Consider the following 12,683-nt stretch of genomic DNA (forward strand, 5'->3'; position numbering starts at 1 on the left):
GTTGTCCCTGAAGGACTGCAGCCCGGGGAAGGGCCCGCGCTGGAGCAGGGAGACGTGTGAGGAGGGAGGAGCGGCCGAGAGGGGCTGGGGGGGGACCCACCGCAACCCCCGGCCCCAGCCCCGGCGCCGCCCCTCGGGGGGACACGAGTCGGGAGGGAAGGGGTGAAGCTGGGAATGGCAAAGGGGGAATTGAGGAGGAAGGGGCTGTTCTAACGGTTGTCTTTGTTTCTATCTAAATCCATTTTAATTGGCAATAAATTAATTTTCCTGAATTTGAGTCTGTTTTGCCTGTGACCACACTTGGTTAAGTGATCTGTCTTCATTCTTGACACACAAATTTTCTCATCCTATTTTCTCCCTGTCCTGTTGAACAGAGGGGGTGAGAGGGGTGGGTGGGGGTCTGGCAGCCAGCCAAGGTTAACCCTCTACAGGGTATCAAGTGCCTAACCAAGGGGACCTTCAAAATCCTGGAAAGGAAGTGTTATGATTCAATGCATGTGTTTCAGACATTTAATAATAGATACTGAAGATGGGGTTGAATTATAGAATCATAGAATAATTTAGGTTGAAAAAGAACTTTAAGATCACTGAGTCCAACCATCAACCCAACGCCACCATGCCCACTAAACCATGTCCTGAAGTGCCTCGTCTATGTGTTTTTTGAACACTTCCAAGGATGGTGACTCCACCACTTCCCTGGGCAGCCTGTTCCAATGCCTGAGAAATAAATTTTTTCTAATATCCACTCTAAACCTCCCTTGGTGCAACTTGAGGCTATTTCCTCTCGTCCTATCTCCAGCCACCTGACAGAGGAGACCAGCACCCACCTCACTACAGCCCCCCTTCAGGGTGTTGTATACAGAGAGCGATCAGGTCTCCCCTCAGCCTCCTTTTCTCCAGACTAAACAGTCCCAACTCCCTCAGCCGCTCCTCATAAGACTTGTGCTCCAGGTCCCTCACCAACTTGGCTGCCCTTCTCTGGACACACTCCAGCAACTCAATGTCTTTCGTGTAGTGAGGGGCCCAAAACTGAACATAGTATTCGAGGTACGGCCCCACCAGTGCCCAGTACAGGGGGACAATCACCTCCCTGCTCCTGCTGGCCACACTATTTATGGTACAGGCCAGGATGCTGTTGGCCTTCTTGGCCACCTGGGCATACTGCTGGACCAGCACCCCCAGGTCTTTTTCTGCTGGGCAGCTTTTCACACTACGCAAATGAAAAGAATCCTTTATTTGGTCTCCCAATGGACTAAGAACAAATATTGACCAGTAGTCACTCCACTTCAGCAGCGTACGTATTGTCTCAGTTGCCCTGATCTAGACCAGAATGTAGTACACCTTTACTCTCTGGGATTAAAAAAAACATGTCTTCTTAACTGATGAGCTATGAGAAGCACTGGCTTTTGCAACAGGATCTCATGAGAAAATCAGGTAAGGCAAAACAGCTTTGCTGGGACAGACACTGACAGCAACCTTCATTACCTATTTATAACCTAATCTCTGACTACGCCTATGGGAATGAAGAAGCTGATTTCCAAAGGCCAACTCAAGGATGGGCTTGATTTTCAATATCCTCTAAATCCACTGTCTTTGAAACACAGCCAACTGACGAGGATGACAAGTCCCTTTCCCACAAACCAGGTCTGCTTTCTGAGCAAGCATCCCAGCTGATTATCACCTCCCTTTTGTTTGATAGAACTATTACTGGAAGACCGCTATTTTACTTACTGCTCTGCATCTATACTGGGGTACAGAAGCTCACTGACACATACTATGGGCCTCCACTCAGACCAGCATAAAGGTGGGGATCAATAGAATTAACAAATTATATGGTGAAGTGACCTGTCCACAGCATAGCATACACTACTGAGCAGTTCTAGGAGCTTCCCTTTGAGTAATAAGCACTACCTGGGCAGTTGGTAGAGCCAAAAAAGAAAGGATGATCCAGCTCTTAATATTCTGTGGCCCTGAAGGAAATAATCTCACCAGTCCCAGGCATGTAGGTTACTTCCAGCAGGTTCCAATTCAGTTCACATCAGCAGAAAAGTAACCGGAAAGGAGAAGATGGGAACAAAAAGGGCAGACAAAGGAGGAGCCTTGAGTGAGTTTAATGAACTGAATCAGCTCGCTGAAGGATTAGACAAGCATTAAGGCTCATAGGAGAAAAGGAAAAGGATTGGATAACTGGAAGCAAGAGAGGGGATAAGCCAGACTGTGGCGAGGAGAGGTACAGAGCTGTTAGATCAACTTAGTCAACTCATTAAATCATTCTGCAGGTGGTCTGCCCTTTGTGTCAGCGCCAAAGCATTTGTATTGCAGCTATCAAAACTTACAGTACAGGACTGCTAAGCATAGGGGCTTCCTTTGGGGCATCTGCTACCTGTTAGAACCAAAGCATGAATGTCACCTGGTTACAAGGACCTACTTTACCTACAAACCTTAACTAGAGAACCAGAAGGTGTCTACCCTGTGGGGAACACAGTGTGTTCTATGACACACAATTTGTCACTTGAACCTCTTCGTATTTCCCTTATGGGGCAAAAAAGACCAGCAAACAGAACAGTGCTTTGGCACATACCATTTTTAGAGACAGAGAGGATAGCTGCTGTGACTGTTTAAGGCACAATATTATAAAACATAGTGAGGGTTGATGCTATCTATGATTTAAGAGTCCCACACAGAGATAAAAATGAAGGTTAAGGGAGGAAGGCTCTTTCACCTTTCTCCCTCATGCCCTCAGAAACATCCAGACATTAAAATAATGACAAATGAAGAGGAATTTCTTCATTAAGAAGTGAGTTTAATACATGCCTTGCTAGCAAAAACACTAAGAGGAAACCTAAAGCAAACAAATCCACCCCAGTATTATTGCCTTCCCATTAAAAAGCCCTGGTTTTTTGTTTGTTTGTATTTCACTTGTCATCTAGGATCATCTCGCATGCACAGGTATACCCTTTATACAAGCAAATGCTTAAAGAACAATTAACAATTTATGCTACTGTAAAAGAAACCTAACAGCAATAGCGTTACTGGAATTCAGTAATGAATAAAACCCTCAGACCGCAGTTGGAAGACTACAGTTTCTCTAAAGCAACTACATGTAAGTACACTGAAATTATACAATGCTTCTGTAGTGCTAAATCTTGCATAACTCAAAGTAGTAAGATAGTATTACCCAATGTGACGTAAAACACAGCACACTCCAGAATACTTATTTCCTGAACAAACTGCTACAAACAAATAAGCAAGCAGTTTCAATAATTATAACCGATCATTTTTGGCACCATGATTTAGATACATTCGGAAATTTCTGATGCCGATTCTGATTTAATTTGATACAGTTAACTAGCACTAACATTCTTCAAGTAAACGTACAGTGAAGATCCAGGCACAGTCAATAAAAGGCTTCTATATGACCTTTAGTGCCAATCTTTCTTCTTTATAGGAAAAAATGAAGTATTCGGTCTTTACTGATTTTTTTTTAAAACAAACAAACAAACCCATAGAAGACAGTTCAAACATTTGCTGTCTCATGCGAAATACAAACCTTTTTACAGCAAGAAGAAGGTCAGAGTACTATATAAAAGTAAATGTGAGGATGGGGAAAAAAAGGCTTCCAGTAAGCAATGATTTCCTGTTCATCTTTTGTGACATAATTGAGGTTATCCACTGGCAGTTTGGCAAAGCTAAATTGTGTGTGCTCCTGCAACCAAACTGTCTGCCATAGGAAGAGGGAAGAAAATTTGAAGTGACAGAATTTTAGGTGACCTTGCCCTAAAGCCCACTATTATTTACTCTTTCTAAGCTCTAACTACAGCTATATCATCTGAAGCAGAGCTGTATCCCTATTACTCCCCTTCATTAGCCCATCCTCTGCAGGATTGTAAACAGCACAGCATCAAACAAAAGCTGAGTATACGGGAGACAGATTTTATCCTGGTAATTTTTGTGTACAACCTACTGACAATCAGTGTAACTTCTAATATCTGGATTAGTCCACAAGAATGTCCGAGATCTAATTTCTGAACAGTGTGAATATACAGCCCTTTTAATTTGGATGATTAAAAAACCCCAACCATACAAGAGGCAGTTACTGGTTTATTAACACTATAGGAAGCTTTTAATTTAGGAACATTCCAAGACACCTCTCCCTTTACTACTCTAAATATTTTTACAAGTACTGTCATATGATCTTAAACACTCTGTGTTATGGTATTACAAATATGACAGCAGCATTTTGATTATGCACAGCAAATCTCCACAGGTTTAAAAGGTATGTCAGGCTGCATGTATTCGATAAAACTTTAAATGACACTCTGGAAAGGTATTGAATAATTTACATTTTGCCATAGCTCTTTCATGAGTATTTATAAAATTCCTTTCCATAAACTTCAAAACAATATCTAATTTTGCTTTTGAAACTAATTAACTTTGCTCTGCAATGTGTACAGTGCAAGTTGCACTGCTTAATAAAAATGGAACTGACACTTGTACGCTATGTAACATATTTCCACAGCATAAATTATTCACATCTTATACACAGCACTACTATTATGGAAAGGATTCAGGAATCCCCTACTTCCTAAGCTGTGATTTCACAGTATTATCAGTGAAAAATTTATTGTGAGGTATGGAAGGGAAAATAGCGATGCATGTCCCAGAAACAATAAAATGTAACATGCACAGAAGTGCATGTGCAACTTTTCTGAAACCCAAATTTTAAACATTCCTTATTTGTTTGAATTTGTTCCCTTTGTTAAAGTCAGACCCCTAAAGAGAATTTATAAACTGAAGAATGCCAACTGTGACATCTGCTAGTATATAACAACTCCATTTGAAAGAAATTAAGTATAGACTATTTACAATAATTTTGCAGAAGATATGTGTAGCCTTTAAAATAACTAGCAACCTCTGCACAAATTGTCGTTGTGAATATAAACCATAGAAAAAACATGCACAAAACTCCTGCAGTGAACTAGTAAATATAGTAATCTACTTTTTGGTGTTCCCACATGAGTTTAGTGCTATACGTGGTTTAATGGTATTTTAAAACTCTGAGCTCCCCATCCTCTCTAGAAAACTATTTTGTCTTTCTGCAAATAAACTTTAGTTTCCTCTTGTCTTTCTGCCAACAAAGTGGACAATCTTTCCCTCCTTCCTCTCCAGCCCACAACCTCTCCTGAGCATGCACCATCAGCTTACTCTGCTAAAAAGCTGAAGAAAACTCAGCCTTCAACAGAACACAGGTCATACCACTTTTATCCAACTAACTGATATCATGAAAATATCACAGCAAATGTACCTAGGCTATGAAAAAAAAATTAAAAATTCTGCAGTTACCTTTCTGTTTTTCATTCCTCCTGGAATAACTGGAGAAGGTCCCAGTTAGAAGAAACGCAGGTGTCACTCATCGCTCTGGGCCTCAATTCATTACCAAATAAATAGTTTTACAACTGAAAAATTTTACAACAGCAGAGGGATAAACTGCTCTATTCACTGCATTTCACTGTTTTCAAATCACATTTCTCTTACTCAGTCTCTCCATAAATACAAGTACTTAACAATATATTTTTGTTTTTATTTAAATAGTAAGACTTATCCTTTTAAAATTGCAGCAGTGTGCTTATAACACAAATAGGAATAGTGTTGCTGTCCTAAAACTTTTAAGGCTGACAAAACCTGAGATGGGGCTGGTTCACTAGATGTATCACGTTTTGCAGATTTTCAGGACAAAGGACTAGGAGATTTCTGTTCCTATTTTATGCCTTCTTGAAATCCCAGCTTACACTTATATGTTCTCTTCAGTCTGCAGGAAACCCACAAACAAAACACTGCTTACAGCTCTTTCTGAAGACTTTGGTGGTCCGGGTTTTCCCCCCCTCTCCGTTCCACCACCTCTATTCCACCACAAGATCTTCCTTAGTAAAATGAATTATAGAGTAGTTTAAGACAAGGCAAAGAGACTTATATGACTCGATTTTGACACTGAACAGATTTATACTCTTACTTCCATTCTTCTGGAGGGTGGGCTAGTTCAAATTTCTCTCTCACATTGGACACCCCCATGTCCAGGTGTAGCCAGTGAACCTCCTCAGACTGCAGATGGCTGAGTCGTAACCCATAGCAGGCCACATTTTTCACTTTGTGACTGTCCACAATCTTCTGAATTATGCCCTAAAACAGAGAAACATACACTCCTTACAAGCCGTAAAATGCAATATGTATTTTTTTTAAAATTTAAAATATTACCATGTAATACGCTATACAAAATACTAAGCAATAAATCAGGTATCACCTTTATTAAGAATACTTAAGATGTTCACCTGTAAGCTGCTATTTCAGACAATCATTTACAATTTCTGAAGTTTCACCGGCATGGCTTCACAAAACATCAATAAATACGTTTCCATGCTTCTTATCAGAATTAAGCCACTATTTCCTCTACTTAAAGCAGAATAACATAAAAGCAAAAAATACAAAAAGCAGATTTGTTGATGAAAGCAAGATGTATTTGTTCAAAAAAGACCACCAGCAGCCTTTAGAAGTCACTCTCCATCTACAACTGGAAAATCACCTTAGACTTTCATCCTATTTAGTGCCCCAACAGCCAGGATTTGATAGGTCACATCACAGCCCCTTGGTTTCCTTTCCACTCTTCCCTCTCCCTCCTCATTTTCTCCTGAGATTCAGCACATATCCCTTATAAAATGGAGCAAGACACAGTTATTTGGGAAGATTCTCAAACAAAACAAATGTCCTCCTTGTTTGTCCCGAGGTAAATTTCAGAGTTTGAGGTTCTCTTGCCCAAAAAAGGAACCTTAAAAAAAATCGTAACAGATTGCCATTTCCCTTCCATGTTAGACCTTAAAAACCTCAGAAAGGTCTAATACACTGTAACTGAAATTCAAATGTGTTAGTAGAGCATGGATTAGCAACCTTTCAGGTGCAGCATGCCAGGCTGTCCTGCTCTTATCCAGATTAGAAAGTCAGCGGGAGATCAGAGCTGCTCCCTCACAACCCAGTAGAAGGTAAGCCTTGTCTCTCTGCAAGGCGGCAGACCCCCGCCAGTACAGAGTTTAGAGCTCAGCAGGAGCACAAGCTATCACTGCTCCCAGACACTTCTTTCAGAATTCATAGACCTTTGTTTCTGACCCTGTAATGGTCTGAAACTTTCCTACTGAAAATGCTCATGTGCAAGTGTGTATATACATACACATATATATGCACACAGATGCACAAGCTGCTGATTCTTGCTCAGAATTTCAGGAAACATCAACACGTAGCCAGTGTTAAGCACTACAGGAGCCAGAGGTGGGCTACTCGAGTGAGCTAAGCAAAAGGGTTTTTTACAGGATAACATTGTTTCCCAAAATTTATTATTTTATATCCCAAAGAAATTGTTTAAGACCCTGATTCTGCAAATTAAGCAAGCAGAAAACTAACTGCAAAGAGGGAATTAAAGAAGCACTAAGTCTGAATAGAGGGGGAAGATGACACATGTAGGAGTGGAATCATGCTTTTGGTGAGGTGACAGTGAGCTGTTAGATCAGCTCACACATCTTATCAAACTGCAACTTTTAAATAATCTTCCAGAAGCAACACAGTGCATAGTAAAATGTAAAAAAAAAAAAAACAAAAAAAAAAAAACCCAACAAAAAAAAAAAAAACAAAACTTTCAAGCCTACAAGAAGGCAGCACAAGCCGTGTTTAGTATGTTCATGGGAGTCTGAGTCAGAAGAGGCTCCATCAAGCCCAGTACCCTGTCTCCAACAGCAGTGGTATGAGCATCCCCAGAAGCATTATTCACTTCAGTACCAGTAGTGCCTCCCAACACCCTTGTCTTCTTCCATGCAGGATGCTTGTGGAGGACTGTATGATGTGGGAGGGAAACTTCAAAACACACTGGCAAGTCAAAGTTTTCAAGCAGCCCTACCAGCTGGCAGCACCACACAGACTAACCAGCAACAGCTGAGTCCTGGCAGTCAGAAGGTGCCCAAGTTGCTGGGACAAGTGTCTGAGGCAAACAAAAGTAACCTCCCTGCAGTACATTAGTAAAACAACTGAAGGAGGAACCATAGTGGCCACAGATGGATGCCGGGGGAAGAGGCAACACCAGGCAAGCACATATGACGCTTCCCCTAAATGCTCTCCTAGCCTCTGACTGTTTTTATCTGAGTGGATTTCCTGAGCCAAGCACTGCTTCCATCATTCATCAACCTTCAATGAAACACTCCAGTTACTCATCCTGTCTCCTTCTTAAAGCAGTTAACTTTTTGCAGCCTTCCCCAGCAAGTTCCAAAGCTCTATTATCAGGTCAGTGAATGGTTTTAAATCTGAATTAAAGGTATTAAGCACAGCGTATAAAACTTGGTTAAGTTTATTTCTTGCTTGTATTTCAGGGTCTTTGTATCACATACTGCAAAAGAGAACTTTTGCCCGTGTCCCAGGAAACACAGAACAACCACCAAGTACTCTCAGAAGTGACAGAGGCACATTTAACCTCTTCTTCACCCAAAGGACAATCTCTGCTTAGTTAGTAAAGCCTAACATTTTGGCAGGCATGGTCTCCTCTAAAGGGAACGCTGCCAGCTTTTCTATATGCAGAAGAGATTCATTCATTTTCATCTCTTTCTGCACCCTGCATAGAGTATATAACATGCAGTGTTTGTTTTTGGAAATCTACCCCTTCCCCTGTCTCTGATGTTGCCAGTTGATAATGAAAATGGGTGTACATGTTCTTAAATGTTAAGTAATGCCAGCTGTGATAAGAAATGGCTTTAGAAAGAAAAAAAAATTAAGGCAAAATTATCTATAACCATGAACCACCAAGAACACTGATGCATAAGGCTCAGCTGAAACCATTAGTGTTTACTCAGGAAAGAACCAAGCCAGACATCTCAGAACCTCTCTGATTTTCAGGTTGGGATTTCGAAAGGACTGAAGGAGGCAGGTGTCTTAATTCCCATCAAAAGCAAGTGAGATTTTTAAGCCTCTTTCCTTTTTATATCATCAATCAATTCTAAACCTACCATAGAACCAAAAATAAATAATAATAATGAAGTAAATGTATTTTCTAAATTATGTAAGAAGGGTACCCCATCCCTTCCAGCCAGGTAGTTGGTATTACCCCAAGAAAATAAATAGCAACGATTAGTACATACTGCAACTCAAGAAAAAGTCAACTAAATGTAAACATTAAGGAGATAGCAGCAGTAGTGCAAAGGAAGTCAAGTGCAAGTATTTGAAAATACATTCTTAAAACTTACACATGCCCAGAAAGGAAGAAGCGATGCTTTATGTGAAACAAACACGTTAAGTGGCTTCTCTCTGTTCAGGAATGCCACAGAGTTCATTCCAGATGCTAACACTCCATAGTCAGAATCAAAACATGGAGAAACAAGGAAATGTGGTGATTAAGACACTCAAAATGGCTGGTCTGCAGGGGAAGCGTCTCAAGTAAAAACATCTATTTGCTTTTTTACTTTCTTATGAATGAACCAGAGAAGTTGAATTTAAGATATTTAGAGCCACACCTTCAATCAACATAAACCAGCACCACAACAGGGCGTTTCATTCAGCAACACGAACTCTCACCATGGGAAGTGCAGCATATAAACAGTATAGTAAGTTCCCATGCAGCAGGACAAGGTTTGTTTTATCTGGCTGCTACTTCCAAACAGTACAAGATTAATCTCAAAAACTTGCACGGGCACCACAGCCATAACCGGGTCAGTGTATTTAACTCCGATCGGGTAGTAAACAACACACAGAGCCTCCTTGGGTTCTGGGCAGCCTCCGCAGACCCAGTGGAGATGCTCCGAGTGTCAAAGCCACCGCCATCACTCCAGGACGGCTGACGGCTTCTCTGTCTTTCATGGTCACAATGTGAGGAGCCGTGCCAGAAGTATGCCTGATGTTCTTCGTGGTGGTGATCAGAATGCTTAATCAGAAGTTTCCAGACAAACAATTTAACAGCTTAACCACTGCACAACAGCGACTAAAACATCCTGCTGAGATATGTCATGACAATCTTTTAACTGGAAGCATAGCCAAAGAAATGTGAAATCTCTCCAGACGTGACAACAACCAGCATTCTAGCTCAGGAAGCTCCTCAGATGCATTCTTAAGTCGAAAAAAACAGGTAAGGAACACCAAAGTTTCAATCTCGATTACAAATTTATGACCTCGCATTAACACAGCTAGAAATACTCATAGGAGAGCTTGACTCCAACAGAAACCTACTCCAAAATGAGATTTCACTTTGGGTTTACACAGAATACCTACATGAATATGAATTTCTATGAAGAGTTTTCATGTGTCTGTTGTCATTCTCATAAATACCCTACAATTGTAAGGGAAGTCACACAATCATATGCCAGTTGAATGCTGTTTACTGTAATCATGTTTACTTTAATTAGGTTTCCAGAGCTAACATTTACACCCTGAACATAAAACAGGCTAGTACAGCTGAGCAAAAGAGAATGGGAAGCCCTTGGAGGAATTTCCTAACAATAACAGGTAAGTAACAGGTCACCTTTCCCTCCCTTTAACCAAGAGGAAAGAAAAAAAAAGAGATAGCACTCATTTTTACTCATTTATCTAAAGAATCCACAGATATTCAACACAGCTATTTTGAAAAATAGATTAATATTCTCCCTATATTAGGAGAATACATCCAAAACCAGAATTTACAGTACACTGTATTTAGGAGGCTGTTAAAAAATCAAGACAGACCAGAGAAAGGCCAAAAGGTGCAGAATACCCTAGACTCTCTCCGTACATATCAATAATACCTTGTGCTTCTGTAAATGAGTGAAAATGAATTGCCTGCTTGTAAATTACTAAAACTGATGTGCTACTATGGATAAATTGAAGTTGGAATAATATACTCCCAGTGTGACTACAAACCTAATTTCCCTATTTAGTAGGAAGGAGAAAGTGTCTTTTACTAGAGAAAGTCTTTAAAAGTAGCACCTCTGACATAGGGACACAGTGTTCATGTTTGTGAAGCACTCCAAATACGTCAAATGCTATTTATATATCAAGTATTATAAATCCTGATGAGAGATTTATATAGGGACCTTAAATGAAGAGTTGGACAACAGCAAACTACAAAACTCTGATGCAAATTGATTTATAATTTCTATAAAAGAAAAATCCATGCCCTCACAACAACAAAATGCAGATTGTCCTCTGATGACACTATGTCTGACATTCAAAGAGAAAAGCCCACATCCCTCTTTTTATCATCATCATGCTACTTCCTCTCTCCTGCACTGATCCAGCCAACACATTTGTACATCACATGATAAACTAGATTGGGGAACTGATCCAGCTGAACGAGAACTCTGTCACTGAAGCCCAGCAACTTATATTGAAACTATAGCCTGACAACACATTATTCTGATGCCTAGGATTTTGTCACCATGCAAGCCCAGAGACGCCATCGACTCAAGCAACACATCCACGTTAAGTGCCTCAGCATCTTGCACGCTTAAGCCATACACACACAGATCAGTCAAAGTGCCTCCCCACATCCACACGTCATTCCACAGGGAACCTCCGAGCACATGCTGACAGCACTAACAAACACAGAGCTAGTACAGCTGTGCTTTCCAGTCTCCTTGGCTGAATCAGCACTCCTCTGATCCTACCGCACGCTGGTATAGCTTCCTAAATAAACATAACAGTATTTTAAATGTTGACAATAAGTTTAGTTTTCCAGATGCTTAACATATAGAACTTGCTATCCCCTACCCTCAATTGCACTTGCAAAGCTTACAAGCTTCCTGGGATCCAGTCCTGTATGGCTAAACCCTAATCCAGGCTGTGCTCTTGACTTGAGGGGCAGGTGCTGATTTCCTCTCTCTGGTGACCAGCGATAGGACACAAGGAAATGGAATGAAGCTGTCTGACAGAGAAAGTTCAGATTGGACATTAGGAGAAGGTTCTTCACTGAGAGGGTGGTTGGTCACTGGAACAGGCTCCCCAGGGAAGTGGTCACAGCACCAAGCCTGTCAGAGTTCAAGGAGCATCTGGACAACGCTCTTAGTCACATGGTTTAGTTTTAGGTAGTCCTGCTGTGCTGGTTTTGGCTGGGATAGAGTTAGTTTTCTTCATAGTAGCTGGCATGGGGCTATGTTTTGGGTTTGTGCTAGAAACAGTGTTGATAATACAGGGATGTTTTTGTTATTGCTGTGCAGTGCTTACACAGTCAAGCCCTTTTCTGCTCCTCACACCACCCCACCAGCGAGTAAGCTGGAGGTGCATAAGAAGTTCGAAGGGTGAGACTGAAAGAGTTAATGTCTCAAACATTGTGGTGGGTCAAGATCTGCATAACAACAAACCCTGCACAGCAAGGAACCACAGGTGATAAGCAGGTGGATGGGCACAGATCAGCACAGGACATCAGCAACAGGATGGGGAGGGCTTGCTGGAAGGTGCACAGCTCCCTGTTCTGATGTGCTGTTCTGATATGCTAAGCAGGGAAGCTCATCATGTATGGCCAAAGATCAAACAATGGTCATGCCTGCAGGGAAGAAGTTACTCCCCAAATGACCCCCAAGCCCACCAACCCATTTCCCAAAGGTTCTGAAAGCACAAACCCTGCATGACACTTAAGTAGCCTAATAAGCTCAAGTGCCCGTCCAAAGGAGGGGCAAGGATGATAAAAGGGCACA

At 41.2% G+C, this 12,683-nt stretch overlaps 1 protein-coding gene across 15 annotated transcripts in view; it reads right to left on the reverse strand.

Moving 5' to 3' along the window:
- The window catches only part of PTK2 (protein tyrosine kinase 2), a 227,179-nt gene that overhangs the window by 114,974 nt on the left and 99,522 nt on the right, over nucleotides 1-12,683 (reverse strand). For all 15 annotated transcript variants that reach the window (XM_049819633.1, XM_049819642.1, XM_049819634.1 and 12 more), the window contains one exon: nucleotides 6,011-6,177. In XM_049819633.1, the coding sequence (XP_049675590.1) occupies nucleotides 6,011-6,177 (167 nt within the window). The remainder of the gene's footprint in view (nucleotides 1-6,010; nucleotides 6,178-12,683) is intronic.

Source organism: Accipiter gentilis, chromosome 2, assembly GCF_929443795.1.
Source record: "Accipiter gentilis chromosome 2, bAccGen1.1, whole genome shotgun sequence".
Classification (NCBI taxonomy): domain Eukaryota; kingdom Metazoa; phylum Chordata; class Aves; order Accipitriformes; family Accipitridae; genus Astur; species Astur gentilis.